The sequence below is a fragment of the Jaculus jaculus genome, chromosome 8 (genome assembly GCF_020740685.1).
Source record: "Jaculus jaculus isolate mJacJac1 chromosome 8, mJacJac1.mat.Y.cur, whole genome shotgun sequence".
Lineage (NCBI taxonomy): Eukaryota > Metazoa > Chordata > Mammalia > Rodentia > Dipodidae > Jaculus > Jaculus jaculus.
The window spans coordinates 140,018,018-140,038,109 of NC_059109.1; the positions used below are offsets into that span (position 1 = coordinate 140,018,018).

Genomic DNA, 20,092 nt, shown 5'->3' on the forward strand with positions numbered 1-20,092 from the left:
ACTCACGGACACAGCTGGGGAAGCTGTAGAAGCCGGGGCTGCACTCCTGGCAGGTGGTGCCCATGTAGCCGGGGCGGCAGCGGCACAAACCGCCCGGCCCACAGTGCTGGTCCACAGCCCCCCGGGGGTCACAGGCACAGGCTGTAAGGGGACAGGAGAGGGTCAGGGTCTGATCCTGCAGGGGATGGCTCAGCCACTTCCTGCCCGAACTTCTGCTCACCGCGGCAGTCGGGGTAGCCATGGTAGCCTGGGAGGCAGCGGTCACAATGAGGGCCATCAAACCCCAGCTGGCACCGGCAGTGGCCAGCCTCATCACAGCCCTCAGGTAGGGTCCCTGCAGGACTGCAGCCACACACTATGGATGAAGTGGATGATGTGTCACAGGGGACCCTGACCTGAGTGGGTCCTGCCCCAGGTGCCACCGCCACCCATGGGCACACAGACGGGGAGCACTCACACTGGCAGAGAGGGAAGTGGAAGTAGCCAGGTGCGCAGCGTTCACATGCAGCCCCTTCGAAGCCTGGGCGGCACAAGCACTGGCCAGAGTCTGGGTCACAGAGGCCTTCGGCTGCCCCGGGGCTCGAGCACCCACAAGCTGCGGAAGGATGATCCAAGCACCCAGTCAGTGCTCCATGGGCCAGGGCACTCACCGGAAGGCACGGGGAGTGGGGGGAACCACACTCACGCTGGCAGCCGGGGCCATAGAAGCCCGGTGCGCAGAGCTCACAGTGGGCACCCTGGAAGTTGGGCTTGCACACACAGCGTCCCACCCGTGGGTCCTTCCGGCAGGCATTGCCCTGGGTCCCGGCGGCATTGCAGTCACAATCTGTGAGGAGGGCAAGAGAAAGAGGCTCAGAGACCAGAAGAGCCCAGGCCACCCCTCCACCTTGGAAACCAGCCTTCTCCACACAGCCATGAGTTAGTCTACAGAAAAAAAAAAAAAAAAAAAATCCCCAAGGCAAAAGCTGATGTTTTAGGAAAACTGGTATGTGATGAAACCAAAGACAACTATGCCTGCACAGGTCATAACCGGCTTCCAGTTAACTGCAAGCACAAACATGGGGGAAACACGACACCAAAGAGAATAGCTGGCCAGAGGCGTCTTGCTGCTCCACACACCAGTGTTGGAGTGGGACAGGAGGAAGGCATGTTAAGTGTCCTAAGCCATGAAGGGAAGCAGCATCATGAACCCATCTAATGTGCTTTGTGGTAGAAAGAATATTTGGTATTGATCAAACTGGGAGCCAAGAGCAGGGCCATGGTGGCGCATGCCTTGAATACCAGCAGTCGGGAGGCAGAGGTAGGAGGATCGCCATGAGTTTGAGACCATCCTGAGACTATGTAGTGAATTCCAGGTCAGCCTGGGCTACAGTGAGACCCTACCTCGAAAAACCAAAAAGAAAGAAAGAAAGAAAGAAAGAAAGAGAGAGAGAGAGAGAGAGAGAGAGAGAGATAGAGAGAGAGAGAAAGAAAGAAAGAAAGAAAGAAAGAAAGAAAGAAAGAAAGAAAGAAAGAAGGAAAGAAGGAAAAAAGAAAGCAATACAGGAGCTGGAAAAATGACTCAGTGGTCAAGGAGGCACTTGCCTGCAAAGCTTAACAATCAAGTTCGATTCCCCAGTACCCACATAAAGCCAAATGCAGAAAGTGGTGTGTGCATCTGGAGTTCATTTGCAGTGGCTAGAGAGAGGTCCTGGCATGTCCATTCTCCTTTCTCTCTCTCTCTGCTTGCAAATAGATTTAATTTTTAAAAACTGAATCGAGAGAAGCCGGGCATGGTGGCACACACCTTTAATCCCAGCACTCAGGAGGCAGAGGTAGGAGGATCGCCATGAGTTTGAGGCTACTCCAAGACTGCAGAGTGAATTCCAAGTCAGCCTGGGCTAGAGTGAGACCCTACCTCAGAAAATAAACAAACAAATAAATGAATATTGAATCGAGCCAGGTGTGGTGGTGCACACCTTTAATCCCGTCACTTGGGAGGCATTGGTAGGATGATCGTTGTGAGTGTGAGGCCAGCCTGAGACTACAAGGTAAGTTCTAGGTCAGGCTAGGCTAGAGCAAAACCTGCTCACTGCTCCAACTAGCAAAAGTCAAGAAAGGGAAACACTAAGTGCAAAAGGAGAAATAACCAGTAATGGCAGGCGCAGGTCACATGGCAAGGCCACCATGCCAGGGCACCACCCCTTCCCAAGATAAGTACCAATGTGTCACAGGCCACAAGGAAACCTGTGGGGGGACCACTTGTAAGGACAGGCACTCAGAAGGTGGGAAGCCAAGCTCAGTGGGAAGGTGGAAAGTGAGTGTCAGTGCAGAGTAGGTGCGAGGCCCAAGCGCCAGGCAGGACACAGGCCATGGTGCAGAGGAGGGTAAAGAAGGGAGCTACAAGTTCAAGCACAGCACCCAGTACAAAACCTGGAGCTAGGAACTCAATAAACTATTCAATAGCAAGGAGAATTCAACAGAAACTTAGTCGATAGAAAGGCCGAATTCAGCATCAGAATATGCCAGCTCAGAGTTGGGCACGGTGGTACACCACACAAGGCAGGAGGATCACTGAGTTTGAGGCCACCCTGAGAATACATAGTGAATTTCAGGTCAGCCTGGGCTGGACTACAGAAAGACACTACCTTGCAAAACCAAAAAAATAAGAAAAGAAAAAAAAGCATGTGCCAGCTCAGAGATGAGCAATAAGCAGGGACACATCAGACTTAAACAGGGGAATCAATATGCCTGTTTGATACACAGAAATCAGTAGCCAATAAAACAGGTGTTTTTATCAAATGCCCACACTAAGAGAAGTGACATTCCACATGAGACACAAAGAAGATTTTAAGTGCCAAAGACAAAACAAAAATCACCAGTGAGTCACATCTGACCCTGATGTGACTATATGAACAGCAACACAAGACAAAGAGGACTTCACCACCTGCGGCAAAAACACGTTTGAGAAAACCCCGAGTCAAAAAGAAGCAAGGCCAGGTGTCATGGTGCACGTCTTTAATCCCAGCATTTGGGAGGCAGAGCAAGGAGGATTGTCGTGAGTTTGAGGACAGCCCGAGACTACAGAGTTATTTCCAGGTCAGCCTGGGTTAGAGTGAGACCCTACTTCAAAACCACCCCCCCCACAAAAAAAAAAAAGAAAAAGAAACTACATATTATTTAGAAAAGAACAGTAATGAGAATATAGCACATCAAATCCTAAGGGGCACACCTAGCCAAAGGTGTATTCTCAGGAACATTCATAATCTCAATGTTGGGTTGCTAAGCCTCAGCTCTGCTCACATTCTGGGAAGATGACCGCATTTGGGGATGAGTGCAGGGTTAGGTGGAGCTGGAGAATGAGAACTTATGCACTCAGAGTTCTGTAGTAAGTGCTTTCTCTACTGAGCCATTTCCCTGATCCTACACTTTTAATATTTTTTGTATGTTTGCGGGCAATTTTTTTAAGTTGAAGTCCTGGGGCTAGGAAGATGGCTCAGTGGTTAAAGGCCCTTGCTTGTAAAGCCCGCTGGCCCATGTTAAATTCCCTAGTAGCCACATAAAGCCAGATGCACAAAGTGGAACATGCATCTGGAGTTCTCTGCAGCAGCAAGAGGCATGTTGTACACTTAAATGAGCTCTCTCTCAAATAAATAGAAATATAAAAAAAAATAAGGGTGAGGTCCTATCATGGGGCCTAGGGTGACCCCCAAACTCCTGGGCTCAAGTCATTCTCCTGTCTAAGCCTCCTGGGTAGCTGGGACTACATGCTACTGTGTGTGACAATTTTGCTTTTGTTTGTTTGGTTTTTTTGTTTGTTTGTTTTTTCAAGGTAAGGTCTCACTCTAGCTCAGGCTAACCTGGAATTCACTATGTCGTCTCAGGGTGGCCTCAAACTCACAGCGAGCCTCCTACCTCTGCCTGCCAAGTGCTGGGATTAAAGGCATGCACCACCATGTCTGGCTATAAACTTTTGATAAACATAATTTCCATGATTTTTTTTCCCCCACCAGGACTTTACAAATGCTAAGCAAACCCACTGTCACTGCTATACCTCAGCCCTCTGTCCTGTGGCTTTCAAATCTGCAACTTAGCCAAGCATGGGCTACTTCCCAAGCTATCATGAGGACCTGAGTTTAAATCCCAGGCCCCACATAAAAAGATGGGCATGGCAGGCCAAATGAGCCAAGAGATGCAATAGTGGCACGTCTGTCATGGTGGAAGCCAACTGCTCTCTAATTAGACTGGAGGCCTGCTCCATGGGAGGGAATACATCCCTGATACTAAAAACTTAAAACAGGGGTATTCATGAGGCCTAGGGGTGTAATGTCTGCTGATGTCTGGCTAAATGGATATACCATGCTTATCAAACTGCCCAGTAAGCCCTTCTCTTAATGTTCATACCCATATATTAATGATACTCTCACTTTTGGTAGAGAACCTTCCCTTTTCAGATGGCAGTGACCTTGGGATGACTTAGAAGATATCATGGTGCTAGAAAGAAATGACAGGAGTTCTCAACACTACAATATCTCTATCACACCTCAGGGTCTATTGTGGAAGAGGTAGTAGAAAGAATGTAAGAACCAAAAGAAGGGTAGGACTCCTTACAATGTGCCCCACCCAGACACAAAATGCCCTGGATATCCATGACCTCACAGTGCCTGACAGTACCTAGACAAGACCATCATAATAGGAGGAAAAAATTATGACATCAAAATAAGAAAGACTGATTGAGAGGGGGAGGGGATATGATGGAGAATGGAGTTTCAAAGGGGAAAGGGGGGGAAGTCGGGCATTACTATGGGATAATGTTTACAATCATGGAAGTTGTTAATAAAAAAAAGAAGAAAAAAGAGCTGGGCATGGCATGGTATAGTCATGCATGTCTGTAAACCCCCATTGCTGAGGAGGGCAGAGACAAGAGAATCAATAGAGCTCACTGGTCAGCCAGTCTGACAAAGAAACTACAGTTTAATAATCAGTGAGAGAGACTCTATCTCAAGGAAATAAAACAGAAGACTGATGGAGGAAGACACCCATGTTCTTCTCTAGCCTCTACACACATGTGCACAAGAGTACACACACTGGCACACATGTGCATACACTACACAATACACATGCACAGTACACACACACAGAGACAGAGTCATCAACCAATCTCATGTGGATGCAGGCAAAAGGAACAGTGGTAGCCAATGCTAGGTCCACAGCAAATACTTATTAATATCTAAAAGAAGATATTCATTCATCATTCAATGTGCCAATCAATAGTGGGATTCTAGATGATCCTAGATAATTACTGAGGGCTGACCATTTGCCATCCATGGATCAGCAAATACAGGGCAAGGACTCCTTTGCCTGGTTTTATGAGTAATGCTGTATTGGAGGCAGCCCAAACCACAGGTCCCCACATAGTCTGCAGAGAGGGAGTTGGCAGAGGCCACGTGGCCCTCCAAGTCTCAGATATCTGCTGCCTGGCCTTTGAAGATGTGGTGGTTTGATTCAGGTGTCCCCCATAAACTAACAGGTGTTCTGAATGCTAGGTTCCCAGCTGATGGAGATTTGAGATTTAACGCCTCCTGGAGGTAGTGTATTGTTGGGAGTGGGCTTATGAGTGTTAAAACCAGCTCCCCTTTTCTAGTGTTTGGCACACTCTCCTATTCCTGTTGTTCACCTTATGTGGGCCATGGGGTGATGCCCACCCTCTGTTCATGCCATCGTTTTCCCCTGCCATCGTGGAGCTTCCCCTTGAGCCTATAAGCCAAAATAAACCTTTTTTTTCCCCACAAGCTGCTCTTGGTTGGGAGATTCCTACCAGCAATGCGAACCTGATTGCAACAGACCATTGACCAAGCTCTGGGTGGTGCTACTGATGAAAATCTGAACATTCCATATAAAAAGAAAGGCAAGGAGCCAGGCGTGGTGGCGCATGTCTTTAATCCCAACACTTGGGAGGCAGAGGTTGGAGGATTGCCGTGAATTCGAGGCCACCCTGAGACTACATAGTGAATTTCAGGTCAGCCTGAGCTAGAGTGAGACCTTACCTGAAAAAACAAAAAACAAAAAAGGAGATGATCCAGGTTCAATTCCCTAACACCCACATAAAGCCAGATGCACAAAGTAGTGCATGCATCTGGCGTTCATTTGCATGGCAAGAGGCCGTGGCGCACCTATTCATTCTCTCATTCCCTCCCTCTCTCCCTCTCTCTCTCCCTCTCTCTCCTTGCAAATAAGAATAAATAAATGAAAGCCGGGCATGGTGGCTCATGCCTTTAATCCCAGCACTCGGGAGGCAGAGGTAGGAGGATCACTGTGAGTTTGAGGCCGCCCTGATGCTACATAGTGAACTCCAGGTCAGCCTGCGCTAGAGTGAGACCTTACCTCGAAAAACCAAATAAATAAAGCCATCCAAGAACTAGCAGAAAGGAGAGAACCCAGGTTTACTGAGGATCATCCAAATATTAACAGTCAAAATCAAGGACCAAGAACTATGGCAGGGCTGGTGGTGAGGGGCTGGAGAGGTGGCTCAGCATTTAAAGTGCTTGCTTGTAAAGCCTGACTGCCTGGGTTCAATTCCCCAATACCCACATAAAGCCAGACACACAAAGTGGCACATGCATCTGGAGTTCTTTTGCAGTGGCAGGAAGTCCTGGCATGCTTGTTTTTTTCTCTCTAATAAATAAGTAAAAAAGTTTAAAAGTTGAGGGATAAGCCACACAAAAGACCCTAAAAAATAAGAGTTAAGGGGCAGAGAATGTAGCTCAGTTGGTAAAGTGCTTGCCTGGCATGCATAAGTCCCTGGGTTGGATCCCCAGCACCACATACAATCAGGCTTCGTGGCACATGCCAGGAGATGGAGGCAGAAGGATTAACAAGTTCAAGGTTATCTTTAGCTACATGAAGAACTTTTTCAAAAAATAAAAAGAGTCAATTGGTCTATGGAAAGGGGAAAAAAACAGCTGGAAGAAATGGGTATTCAAGTAAATATGTATGGCAGCACACACCTTAATCCCAGCACTTGGGAAGCAGAAGTAGGACTGCTGTGAGTTCTAGGCCAGCATGGGCTTTCATAGTGAGTGCCAGGTCAGCCTAAGCGAGAGACCCTACCTCGAAAACACAACAACAGTAAATATGGGAAGAATGTGTAGTAACAAATGAGCAAAAAGTCAGATGCCAAGCTGGGCGTGGTGGTGCATGCCTTTAATCCCAGCACTCAGGAAGCAGAGGTAGGAGGATCGCTGTGAGTTTGAGGCCACCCTGAGGCTACATAGTTAATTCCAGGTCAGTTTGGGCCAGAGTGAGCCCTACCTCAAAAAACAAAAACAAACAAACAACAACAACAAAAAAGTCAGATGCCAAAGGAAAGACAACACAGGGCAGTGGACAGACAAGTCACATTACAGGGCCCTGAAGGCTATGGCCACAGACCCCAAACAAATGCAGTGTGAACCCCTGGACATCACACACACTGGCCGGGCTAAGGCCCCACACACCGTAAAAGGAATACACTCTGCCAATAGGACTCAAAACGCCATCATCGCCTGAAAGCTGTGTCCCAACCCCAGAAATACTGAAAGGGGTGGGGGGGGGGGGTGAACAGGAGAGAAGCTTGACAGTCAGGCCAGCAACAGACGCTGCTAGACAGGCCGGTGATGGTTTGACCAGCGCCTGTGCACACAGCACAGTGGCTGCCGGGCCATCTTAGGAGAGCAACGTGGCAACCTGGGACCGATGGACTGAGAAGTATGCCTACGTGGTGACCCAGGGCCTCCCGGCTTCTAGGAGACTGCCCTGAAGGAACGAGACTTCAGGAAAAGCTGCTGCTGCCTGAATGTTTACCACAGAGAGAGACTGCAAGTTTCCACAGTCGGGCTGGTTAAACAGATGCTCCCTACAGCATCGGCTGTGACATGTTTACGGGACTGCAGTGACAGGCAAAGCAAGCCCTAACGAGTGTGTGTAGTACACACCAGTGTTTAGACAAACCGGCACACAGCACACATGCAGAGCTCAGAGGGCGTGGGCTTATTGGCTTTGTATTTCCTGCTGGTGCTGGAACCCAGGGCCTCTTGCATGCTAGGCAAGCACTCTCCCATTGAGCTACCACCAGTTCCAAGAAGACCGTTTGTAATTGCTGAGACTGTAGATGATAGTTTTCTCCAACCTTCTGTTTACCTATATCTTGAAGGTTTTCCAGTGTGACTATGCATTATTTACAAAAAAAAAAAAAAAAGAATAAACCAAAAGAAAGGTGGCTAAGGTGAAAACTTGTCCTTTTCCTGCCCCAGTTAAAGAGGGGACTTCAAGGGACACTTACTCACTATCTGTCCAGCTGGCAGGACCTGCTCCCCGGTATCATTGTGGGAGAATGAGGGCACAGCTGAGGGGAAGAGGCACCATACAAACGTTAGCCAGGTCTGCTTGGCAAGCTTGCTGGTACCAGCTTCACTGGCCAGCCTGAGGCTTGTGACCCTGGATTCCCAGCCCCTCAAGGGCCCTGGGATCCTGCAGGGAGGGACTCTGGGCTCCCCTATCCCTCAAGGGCCCTGGGATCCTGCAGGGAGGGACTCTGGGCTCCCCTGTCCCCTCGAGGGCCCTGGGATCCTGCAGGGAGGGACTCTGGGCTCCCCCGTCCCCTCGAGGGCCCTGGGATCCTGCAGGCAGGGACTCTGGGCTCCCCTGTCCCTCAAGGGCCCTGGGATCCTGCAGGCAGGGACTCTGGGCTCCCCCGTCCCCTCGAGGGCCCTGGGATCCTGCAGGGAGGGACTCTGGGCTCCCCTGTCCCCTCAAGGGCCCTGGGATCCTGCAGGCAGGGACTCTGGGCTCCCCTGTCCCTCAAGGGCCCTGGGATCCTGCAGGGAGGGACTCTGGGCTCCCCTAGCCCCAAAGCCAGCTCTCACGGTAGCAGTGTGGAAAGCCGGTAAAACCCTCGGCACATGCATCACATCGCTCCCCTGTGAAGTTCGGCTGGCAATAACAGCGTCCTGTCATGTCTTCGCAGGTCCCATCGGTGAAGTCCGACTCACAGTCACAGCCTGGGGAGAGGTCATGGGTCAGAAAGTCATAAAACACTGGGGACAAGAGTTATGACCCAGCCTCTCAGTGGGGAAAGGGTCTGAAGGATACAGGATCTGAAACCATGGGACATCCCAGCATCCTCTCCTGGGAAGGCTCAAGACTTCCCTGAGTTCAGAGTCCCCTAAAGCAGGCTCCTTCACCCAGGGATAAAGGGCTACTCACGGCGACAGACGTGGGGCGAGTCAAGAGGCTGGTCTGGAGCACGGTAGAAACCAGGAAGGCAGCGCTCACAGTTGATACCAGTGGTATGGTGCTAGGGACGCAGGAAACACAAGAGCCACTGAGTCTAGGCATGCCCTCATCCCTGCAATGGGTGTCCACCCACACCTGACCCTCGCCTGGCCCACCTGGCAGTTGAGGCAGACGCCCCCACCCTGGTACACGTTGTCCTGGTTCTGGCTGGCATTGTGCCGGTCCACCTCAGGGTCGTAGTAACAGTCATAGGCGTGGCCGTGGCAGTTACAGGCTGCAGAAGCAGGGCTAGAGGTCAGCCCACTCCACAACCTTGGGCCCCCGGGGCACATCCCATGAACCACAAGTGCTAACAGCTGACACTAAACACGTGCATGGGGCACTCACACTGGCATTCGTTGGCGTTGTCAGTGGTGGCCGGCTTCCACGGCTGCTGGTTGAAGCCAGGACAGCAGCGGTCACAGGAGCCACCACATGTGTTGTGCTGACAGGCACACTGCAGCCTATGAGAGGACACAGAAGGGCTTGGACAAACCCTAGAGGAGAGCTGGAGACATGGTGGGTGGTAGGTCCTTGGGCTTTGCTGGCCTGCTGTGTGAGCACAGGCTCCCCAATCCTTGGCACCTCTAGGTAGTGGGTTCTGAATCATAGCCTCTACCCTCACCCAGTAGCTCTGAACACAGCCCCAGACTCAGAGAGTAAGTTGCGGGGGTGGAGACAGGGAGGAACTCACAGCTAGCGGAGCTGTGCAGGATCCTTCTGGACTGTAAGTCAGGAAAGGAGTGGCAGGGTATTGGTGAAGAGAGAAGAGCCTTGGAGGTCAGTGCACGTGGTCTGGAGCCCTGACCCTTCCTATACAGCCTGGGCTCAAGGCCAATGCCTTGCTGAGCCAGCTCCAAGGGACACATTTGCTCCCCGCTGAGGCCTGGATCTCAGCCTGTGAGATCGGCCAGACACCCCCATATGTCCAGGGCATCTCCCCAGGGGCAAGTGGCCATGAATTACTTCCTCTTCCAGCTGGGGGTAGACACCACGTCAGAGGGCTGCATCCCTGCCTGCTGTCGCAGTGGGCAGGGGGACAGCTGGTTGGAGATGAGGGTAAGGCTGGCACGGTCTACTGCTAAGAGGAAATGTTCCTTCCGGAGCCTGCTCTGACACACACGTCGGGCACCAGCCAGGGTGCGGCAGGAATCACTGCCGCCTGCTCTGGGCTCGAGGCTGCAGGATGCACAACTCCTGAGCAAAACCCCAGAAGCCATCTGTGCAAGTCAGAGGTACTGAGCCTCAAATCACAGAGCGCTAGTCCCATTCCCCACAGGGCGCTTTCCCTTCCCAGCCCCAGAATCACCTAGACTGGCTATAGCTTCTGTAGAAGAGCTATGCCTGTCAGCATAGGATAAGCAGCAAACAACTGCCCAGTCTGACCTGAGTCCAGGAGGGAGAACGGAAGATGTACAATAGGCACCTCACCGTGACTGATCTGGGTGGTCAAGGTACTACTGGGCAAATAAGGAAACGAGCCAAAATAAACAGTGCCAGGATGGTAACCCCTGGGCGGAGTGACAAAAGTCCTTGGAAGACTGCTCTTAGGGGCAGCTTCTCCCCATGCAGGGTGCACAGGAAACCCATGGGTGAAGTCCCTTAGGTGACCGTGCAAAGGAGCAAGGCCACAGGGTCAGCATACACCACGCAGAACAGTTTAGGCCCAAGAACTCCGCTTAGTGGAGCCCTGTGATGGGTGCTACGAAGAACATTTTGGATAATTATAAACAAGGAGTCTAAAAATAGGCAGATGTGAAAAACGACCAGTTACAACTCTTAGAAATGAAAAGAAAACACATTTATGAAATTAAAGACTCAAAGAACCAAAAAGAGCCAAGGAGAGAGTTCCTGAGGCGGAGGCGGAGGGAGCTGAAGACAAATGGAAAATGTGGAGTTCTGAAACCGTGGCAACTGTAAGGTGCCCCTGTTCTCATGTGGTAGGAGCCCAGAAGTGGACAGGATCTCAGAGCCAAGGAGAACAGTCCCAAGTAACACCCTACACGTCCACTCTCAACACTCAACCTAAACTGGATCTGCAGAGCATCATGGATTCAGGGACACTCATGAAAACATCCCAAAGCACAGCGATCCCCAACTGCCTGAGGCATCTCAGACTCTTCGGAGACGCTGAGACAGATAGAGAACCCTCTACAGGGCTGGGACAAACAGTCACCAACCTAGAACTGCAGTCAGCTGTGCTATTGTTCACAAATGAAGACAAGCCGGGTGTGGTGGCTCACAGCCATAATCCTGGCACTTGGAAGGGTAAGTTTGAGACTAGCTTGGGCTACAGAGTTCCACAGCTAAGCCTAGGCTAGAGTAAGACCTTGCCTCAGAAAGAAGAAAGAGGGCTAGAGAGATGGCTCAGTGGTTAAGGCTCTTGCCTACAAAGCCTAAGGACCCAGGTTTGATTTCCTAGTACCCAGGTAAGCCAGATGTACAAGGTAGTGCAGCTTCTGGAGTTTGTTTACAGTGGCTGGAGGCCCTGGTGCACCCACTCTCTACCTGCCTCTTCCTCTCTCTCTCTCTCTCTTCCTCTCTCAAATAATAAAACTTTAAATAAAAAGAAAGAAGGAAGAGAGGGAGGGAAGAAGAAAAGAAAGAAGGAGAGAAGGAAGGACAGACAAACAGCCATTTCCAGACCACGACTGACAGATGGTTATGGACTTGAACACAGGGTGCATTTTGGGAAGAAGGAAACAGTCCCAGGGGAGCAGTGAGCCAAGGAGACAGGACAACAAAGAACTGGGAACAGGAGGGTGACTGAGGCATTGGAAAGAGAGCTAACATCCTGGCTAGGAAAACCAGGTGGCAAACAGGTGCCAGAGCATCTTACCACATCTAGATTTGGCTAAGTCAGGCAGGCCTGTGTCAAAGGTAAGGTTTGCCAGGCCTGGTGGTGGCCACGCAGGGTGCTGAAGCAAGATGGAAGTTCAAGGCCTGACTTGGCTATAGAGTGAGTTCAGACCTGTCTGGAAAACTTGGCAAGATCCTGCCTCAAAGTGTTATTGTGATGGGCTGGAGAGATGATTTAGCAGTTAAGGCCCTTGCCTATGAAGCCTAAGGACCCAGGTTCGACTCCCCAGAACCCACATAAGACAATTGCACAAGGTGGTGCATGCGACTGGAGTTTGTTTGCGGTGGCTGGAGGCCCTGGTGCACCTGTTCTGTCTCTCTCTATTTCTCTCTTTCTCTCTCTTAAATAATAAATAAATAAAGTGTTATCATGAAATCATGAAAACATGAGTTTAGATCCCCAGTAACCATATAAAGTACAGGGCACGGTGGGCCCACACTTTAATCCCATTACTGGAGAGGCGGACATAGGGAACCCCTGGGGCTCACTGAGTAGTCTAGCTGAATTGGTGAGCTCTAGGTTCAGTCTTTGAGACCTGTCTTAAAGAATAAAGTGGAGAGTGACTGAGGAAGACACTGACCTCTGGCCTCCACACTCACATGTACACACACATGTGCCACACACATATGAGCATGAAGGAAATGCAGAGAGCATGCAATGTGGCTGTGGTGGCAGAGGCGGGAGCTGTGGTACCAGCAACCGGGAGGTGGGAACAACAGTGGGGGGACATGATGGAGGGGAGTGAAAGTAAGGGGACAGAGAAGAGCCACTGGAGGAAAAGGACCTCCACTCTCAGAGGAAGGGCAGGTAATGACTGATGGGTGCAGGGAAAACGTGATAAGCTGGCTGGTTTAGAGACAATGGCATGTGACGCTGCTCCAAGACAACATTTTATTGAGGTCTGTGGCTCTGGGAAAGATGCCCGCACTACGTCTTATGCCCTGCAGGGTGGGTTAAGCTCAGTTTGGGCCCAAATGTGTGAGTCAGGAGCAATGGAGACACCTCCCCTGGCAGGTGAGAGCAGGCCCAGTTCCTGAGGCCTTGGGGCCCCATCTTCTCCAAGGCTAATTTGGATGCCTGGCGGACTCCACTCCCAGCCATTAGAAGTTGTTCTCCTGTTTGGCACTCAGTTTCTCAGGGCAATTTCGTGGTGCACAGGCAGGAGCCTGCTCCGGGTATGCCCCCAAGGCCTGTGGCACCAGGGAAGCAGCCACCACTCCTTCAGACCCACTGGCTACCTCTGAAGGCATAGCTTTTCGTACTGCAGTGGGGGCATGCTTTTGTATACGTAGGCTACGCATCTCTCCTCTGTAAACTAGAAGTGTGGCGCAGTTATAAGACCCAGAAGTGGGCCCAGAGCAGATCCCACATACAAGCTCAAGAAGCATGACCAAAGGGCCTCAGCAGGGAGCTGGGGAATGGCTCAGCTTTCAAAGCCACCCATGTAAATAAAGCTGGATGAGCCTTCCACAATGGGAGGCAGGGCCAGGAGAGTCCGACCACAAAGCCCTGCCCTTATATTCTGGCACTTGGTCACACTGGGTGCTGGACTGTGTGGCTACCTCCCCTGAACAGGTGCGCCCATGCCAAGAGCTCAACACGCAGCTGTTGGAGGAAGGGAGGGAGGGAAGGAAGGAAGGAGAGAGGGAGGAACAAGCAATGTCCAAAAGCTGTTTCCAGGCTGAGCAAGGATCATGGTGAGCTACTCATCAGGGCCAGGCTCCCACCACCCACTTAGGTAAGGGCTCACTGGTGCAGGTGCAGATCCTGAGATCCTGTCTAATCACCTGGCTCTGGGTGGATCCTAGGAACCTGTGTGTCAAAGCCAGGGTGGGGTCAGAGCACTGTGGGCTCCTAGGAGGTCAGAGCCCTGAACTGTGTCTGGTTATATGAGCACCAAGCACATCAGATGGGGGACACTGGCTGCTCCTGTCCTTGCCCTTGCCCTTGCCCTTGTCTTTAACGAGCGATGGTCAGGGCTGGGTGCAGCAGAGAGTCGTTGTGTCCCAGGTAAGGTCAGGGAAGCTGGAATGAGTAAAAGCTGTCTGGACAAGTGGTAGGCATCTGTCCATCTTGGGACACAGGCATGCAGCTGAGGATCAGCTCTACCACTGATATCCCTCCACAGGCCCCAGGTCCGGATAGCCCAGGCTCTGAGGGATGCAGGGAAAGTCTGACCCAGGACAGGACAATTTAAGAGGATCACATGACACAGTCCCTACACCTCAATGCACAGATGGGGAAATAGGCCCACAGAGTGGCAGTCAATGCAGCACCCATAGGGAAGCCATGACTGGCAATGGAACCAAGTGTGGGGGGTATTGTCATAAGGCGAGTCAGGGAGCCACAGGTCTCACCTAAAAGGATCCGAGGGGTCTTTGGCGTCACAGACATCTGCGTGGCCATGGCAGACGCAGCGGCCTCCAATACTGATGTCCTTGATGCTGTAATAGTACTAGAGCCATGGACACGAGTGTCAAACCCACCTGACCATGCCACCCAGAGCTACGCACTGCTGAGGACCGCCACCTCCCACTGCTACTAAAGGAAGCCAGTTCAGCTTCCCCTGCCTCCTCCAGCCTGGGGACACACCCATCCACTAGGTCAGGATCGTGCTCACCCGGCGAGTGACAGTGGGGTCCCGCAGTGCCTTGCCCATGAGGTGGCCTAGCAGCGTGTTGGTACGCAGAAAACGCAGGCGAATATTGGTGGCCTTGGTGAAGTCACGCAGCAGTGGTGAGTAGGAGAAGTTCATGGCCCCAGGGCGCCCATTCACCAGGGATACCACAATCTGCAAATGGCAATGGCAAGTGAGGCTGGCTATGGTCACCAGGACCCACCACTCTCATCAGATGAGCAGGACCACAGTGGTGTGTCGAACACCCAGAGGCCCACCTCGCCGTTCTCCAGTGGCACTATGCGCGAGTACTCGGTGGTACAGATGACATCATCATCCTGGCTGATGCGCTCCAGAGTCCGGGGCCCAAATCGTTCCAGACAATCCCTCTTGGAAGCTGCAAGAGTGGACTGAAGGTGAACACAGTTCTACCAGAAACACCCACCAACCCTAGACCTCAACACATGACTCCCTTCTCTGAGACCCTGGTGCTGCCATGCTCTGCTGGCCACAGGAGCTATTGGAGAGTGAACCCTGGCCGATGGAGTCCTTGCCCCAGGCAGTCATGCCAGGGTGGAATGCAGAGCCTGTACCAGCCCGTACCCAGTGCCCAGCCACTCCCTGGGACATACCACAAAACAAGTGCCCCCACGCCCCTTCCTGGATACTGCACTTGGATGCCCCTCCCCAACTCTCATGTTAGGAAATTTTGAGGGGCATGTGACCACACCAGCCTAATGGGAGCACTACCACCTTGCCAACATGACTGTTAGGGTGGCATGTAGTAGAGCTAGCCAATGATTCCAGATCTCTCCTGCCATGGGCAGAAAAGCTGGCAAGAAGTGGGCCTGTAGCCACGAGGGTGGCTTTGTCACCATGGGAACTTCCTGAGCTAAGGCCAGTTCAGAGGAGCCATGAGATGGTCCAGAGATTCCTGGCACCACCAGCCTGTTACCAGCTGTGCCTGAGGTCAGAGACGGGAGTCAACAAACTCCCATCTACCTCCGGTGGCTCTAATGACAAAGCTGCCACACACCAAGGCCAGCACATAGGCAGGGCTGGGCATCAGGAGCCTTAAGAAAGAGGGGCAATGGCATACTTGTTGCAGGCACTTCCCAGTTGCCACAGCTCTGGGACACTCACAGGCAAAGAACTGCCACGGCTGGTAGGTAAGGCCAAAGTCTGTGGACCGCTCGAGCACCCAGAGGTCAGGCCGAGGTGAGTTGGCAAACTTGATGAGCACATAGGCCACATGGAACACCTGTGGGGGAACAGTGAGGCTATCAGGCACCTGAACCCCTCCAAACCCCTTCCTGCCCTCTCAGGTGTGAGGCTACAGCAGGTGATGAAGAGGTCCCATGCCCACCGGGGGCATCTGTGAGTTTGCCTGTGATGAGGTCTTGAGTCTGAAATGTCCCTGACAAGCTTACATTTTGAACGTTTGGTCCCCATCTGGTGGCACTATTTAGACAGGCAGTGGAACTTTCATGAGTTGGAGCCTCACTGGAGGAAGCAGGTCACTGAAAACAGGCCTGTGAAAATTACACCCTTCCCTGGTTCTAGTTACACTCTGTGTTTCCTGCTCTCCTGAGGTGTGACTAGCCTCCACCTGCTCCCACAACCACAGACTGAGCTGTTCCGCCACACTTTCTTCCCATGATGAGCTAAATTCCCTGAAACCATGAGCCAAGATAAATCTTTCCTCCCTTGTTGTGGTCGGATATTGCGTCACAACAAAGCAAAAATAACTAACACAGAAAATCAATGCCAGAGATGGGCTTACTGCTGAGACTAAACCTGGCATGTGGGCCCTTGGAGCTGGGTTGAAGGAAGAATTTGAAACCTTTTGCAACTGTGGTCTAGGGAAGCACTAGAATGCTATAAGCAGAGCTTACTGGGCCATTCGGGTGGGCGCTCAGAAGACCAGAATCCCAACAGAAATGTGGGCGTTCAGAAGACCACAATCCCAACAGAAGTGTGGGCGTTCAGAAGACCACAGTCCAACAGAAATGTGGGTATTCAGAAGACCAGAATCCCAATAGACATGTGGGCACTCAGAAGACCACAATCCCAACAGAAATGTGGGCAGTGAGCCGCGCATGGTGGCACACACCTTTAATCCCAGTACTCGGCAGGCTGAAGTACAAGGATCATTATGAGTTCCAGGTCAGCCTGGACTAGAGTGAGACCCTGCCTTAAAGAGAGGGAGAGAGGAAGGAAAAAAAAAATGAAATGTTGACAGTGAAGGCTACATTCATGAGGTTTCAGTGAAACTTATGGGAAATTGGATGAGAGGCTAGGATATTTGTGTTACATTCTGGAAACTGATGTGACTGCACTTTACCCGTGTCATGAAAGTATGAATGAGGCTGAATGTAAAAGCAATGGGTTTGGTGGAAGAAATTTCCAGACAGCACAGCATTCAGGCTATGGTGTGGTTACGGCTACTTTTAGCCATGTTAATGAGAATCAGGAGCAACAAGGGCAGCAAAGACATGAAAAACATGCCATGGACAGAAAAGAAGTTAATTTAAACATTGTTATTAAAGAGATTGGTGCCTATAATAAGATGTTGAGCAATCTGCATTGAAAAAACAGTAACACTGCCATGAGAGTATTCCATTAATTGATGAGTGATGAGACAGCACCCATCCCAGGCTCCATGGTGCAAAACCACAAACTCACTGTATTTTCCTTTAAAAAGACTGTCAAGGCTGGGTGTGATGGCACATGCCTTCAATCCCAGCGCTCGTGAGGCAGTGGTAGGAGAATCACTGTGAGTTCAAGAACACCTTGAGACTATGTAGTGAATTCCAGATCAGTCTGGACTAGAGCAACACTCTACCTCGAAAAAAACAAAAAAACAAAATAGAAAAATAATAAAATATAAGAAATGAAGAGCCAGGCATGGTGGCACACGCCTTGAATCCCAGCACTGGGAGGCAGAGGTAGGATCACTGTGAGTTCGAGGCCACCCTGGGAATGCACAGTGAATTCCAGGTCAGCCTGAGCTAGAGTGAGACCCTACCTCGAATAACCAAAAAAAATAAAAATAAAAATAAATAAATAAATAAATAAATAAAAGATTTAAAAAAAGAAAAGAAATGAAGAGTGTTACTACAAGGTGGCACATGTGTCTGGAGTTTGTTTACAGCGGCTGGAGGCCCTGGAATGGCCATTCTCTCCCTCTCTCTTTCTCTTTTCCTCTTTCTCTCTCTCAAATAACTAAATAGAAAATATTTTCTTAAAAAGAGTGTTACTAGCCGGGCGTGGTGGCGCATGCCTTTAATCTCAGCACTCGGGAGGCAGAGATAGGAGGATTGCCAGGAGGTGAAGGCTACCCTGAGATGACAGAGTTAATTCCAGGTCAGCCTGGACCAGAGTGAGATCCTACCTCGAAAAAAAAAAAAAAAAAAGAGTGTTACTAATATACTAATATACAGGGGTGCCTAGGGAAGTATCTTCCCAGGTTGAGCAATCTAGTCACTCAGAAGCCACTGTATCTGTAAAAGGACTGAACTACCACTGCTCATCCTTGTGACAGATTTTGGCATCATCTGCATGGTACTTGTTTTGCAGACACAACACAAGAGTTTCAGGGTCATGGAGTCTTCCACCAAGATTTATGAGAAGAGCCTGTGAGGCCAGGCAGTGTGATGCAGGGTCGGACTCCCCGCAAGGAGTGCTGGAGAGAACTCCGCGTGAAGCTGTAAGGATGAAGACTACTGGATATACTAACAATCTGGAAATTCTGCTGATAAAAGCTGTAAATACCAAGCGTAGCCAGCCTAGGGAGAGAGCTGGCGATGATGAGGATGGGCATCCCAAGCCTGCTGGAGGTCAGATGTGCTCTGGAGGGGGTCCTGAAGTTGGATGAAATGTATTTTGCCTTTGTGAGATGGCCTTGAGCCTTTGTGGGCCAGTGGTTGAATGTTTCGGTTTTTGGAATGCCTGGCTCCTGACTGGTAGTGCTACGTTGAGAGTTTTCGGAACCTCTGGGAGGCAGAGACTAGCTAGTGGAAGTAAATAATTAGGTGTGGGCCTGGGGAGGTTTAGCCTAATCCTAGTTCCTGTCACACTCTGTTTCCTAGTTCACTGTAATGTGAAAAGCCACTGCTAATGCTCCCACCACCATGAACTAAACTGTCCTACCCTGTCTTCACTACACTGAGGAACTGAAACCCTCTTAAGTCATGAGCCAAAATAAATCTTTCCTTCCTAAGCTGTTTCGGTCAGATATCATGGTCACAGCAGCATGAAAAGCATCCACTACAGAACCAGAGCAGGAAGGCCGGCTGGGCAAAGCCTGCACTGGGGACAGTGGAGACAAGAATGGCATTTTCTGAAGATCTCCCTCCCTCATCCTGGTGTGCCTTGGCCCAGGACCCAGACCACTAGGCTTCTCCCCCTTCCCTCCCTAGGAACTCAGGACCACACTGGTGCTTCAGGCTCTGTGGCTTCAAACCAGCACACAGTGAGAGCCAGTGCAGCCCATCTACTGACCGCAGGCAGGAGGGCCAGTCGGGATGGTGACAGAAGCACATCCAAGGGTCCCAAAGCTTTGATGTCCAGCCAGGACAGATGGCCAGATAATGCCCAGTTCCTGAGATTGTTGATCGTCATTGTCAACTCACCTAGGTTGACATTCACCTAGGAGACACACTGCTGGGAGTATTTACGAAGTTTCCAGAGAGGTTTGAGAGAAGGAGCAAAGACTTGCCCTGAATGAGGGTGGCACCACCCGACACTGGAGTCTCAGCTGAATGAGGGTGGCACCACCCGACACTGGAGTCTCAACTGAATAAAAAGGGAAAAGCAGAAAGCCAGCTGAGCAGTCCTCCTCTGTGTTTCCTGATCTGCCGAGAAGTGAGCCAACAGCCTTATACTTACGCAGCCACAGGCCAAGCCACTCCCCTTCCCCACCATGGTTAGACTTCCTCAAGCCATGAACCAAAATAAACCCTTTCTCTATTAGGATGGCTCTTGTCAGGGATTTGATCACAGAAAGTTGAAAAGAAACATAGTTAGTTCCCAAACCAGCCTGGTCTCTTAGGATGGAAATCCAGCCCAATTCTGGTCCTCACTCCAGAATCTTCTCCCCTTCACTCACTAACAGGCCCACCCCAAGGCTCCCAAGGGTAGAGTAGCTGCAATAAGCTGGGGTCCAGCACTGCCACTAGAGGACCCTCGGGGACACAGAGGACATCCTGGAGCTGTGTCCCAGGGAACCCTCTGGGTAGACGAAGGGCAGACTGGGCCATCCTGGAGCTGAATTGAGGGGAAAAAAGCAATGGTTGGAGCTTCCCCAAGCCAGGGACACAGGG

General features: G+C 51.0%; 1 protein-coding gene across 1 annotated transcript in view; it reads right to left on the reverse strand.

The window, feature by feature from the left end:
- Window positions 1-20,092, reverse strand: part of Lama5 (laminin subunit alpha 5) — a 61,195-nt gene that overhangs the window by 22,995 nt on the left and 18,108 nt on the right. Inside the window, exons 3-15 of the mRNA XM_004669450.2 lie at window positions 15,912-16,029; window positions 15,047-15,165; window positions 14,772-14,942; window positions 14,509-14,606; window positions 9,640-9,755; window positions 9,408-9,526; window positions 9,223-9,313; window positions 8,883-9,017; window positions 8,300-8,362; window positions 686-826; window positions 458-595; window positions 221-355; window positions 7-141 (exon numbers count right to left, since the gene is read on the reverse strand). Of these exons, the coding sequence (XP_004669507.2) occupies window positions 7-141; window positions 221-355; window positions 458-595; window positions 686-826; window positions 8,300-8,362; window positions 8,883-9,017; window positions 9,223-9,313; window positions 9,408-9,526; window positions 9,640-9,755; window positions 14,509-14,606; window positions 14,772-14,942; window positions 15,047-15,165; window positions 15,912-16,029 (1,579 nt within the window). The remainder of the gene's footprint in view (window positions 1-6; window positions 142-220; window positions 356-457; window positions 596-685; window positions 827-8,299; window positions 8,363-8,882; window positions 9,018-9,222; window positions 9,314-9,407; window positions 9,527-9,639; window positions 9,756-14,508; window positions 14,607-14,771; window positions 14,943-15,046; window positions 15,166-15,911; window positions 16,030-20,092) is intronic.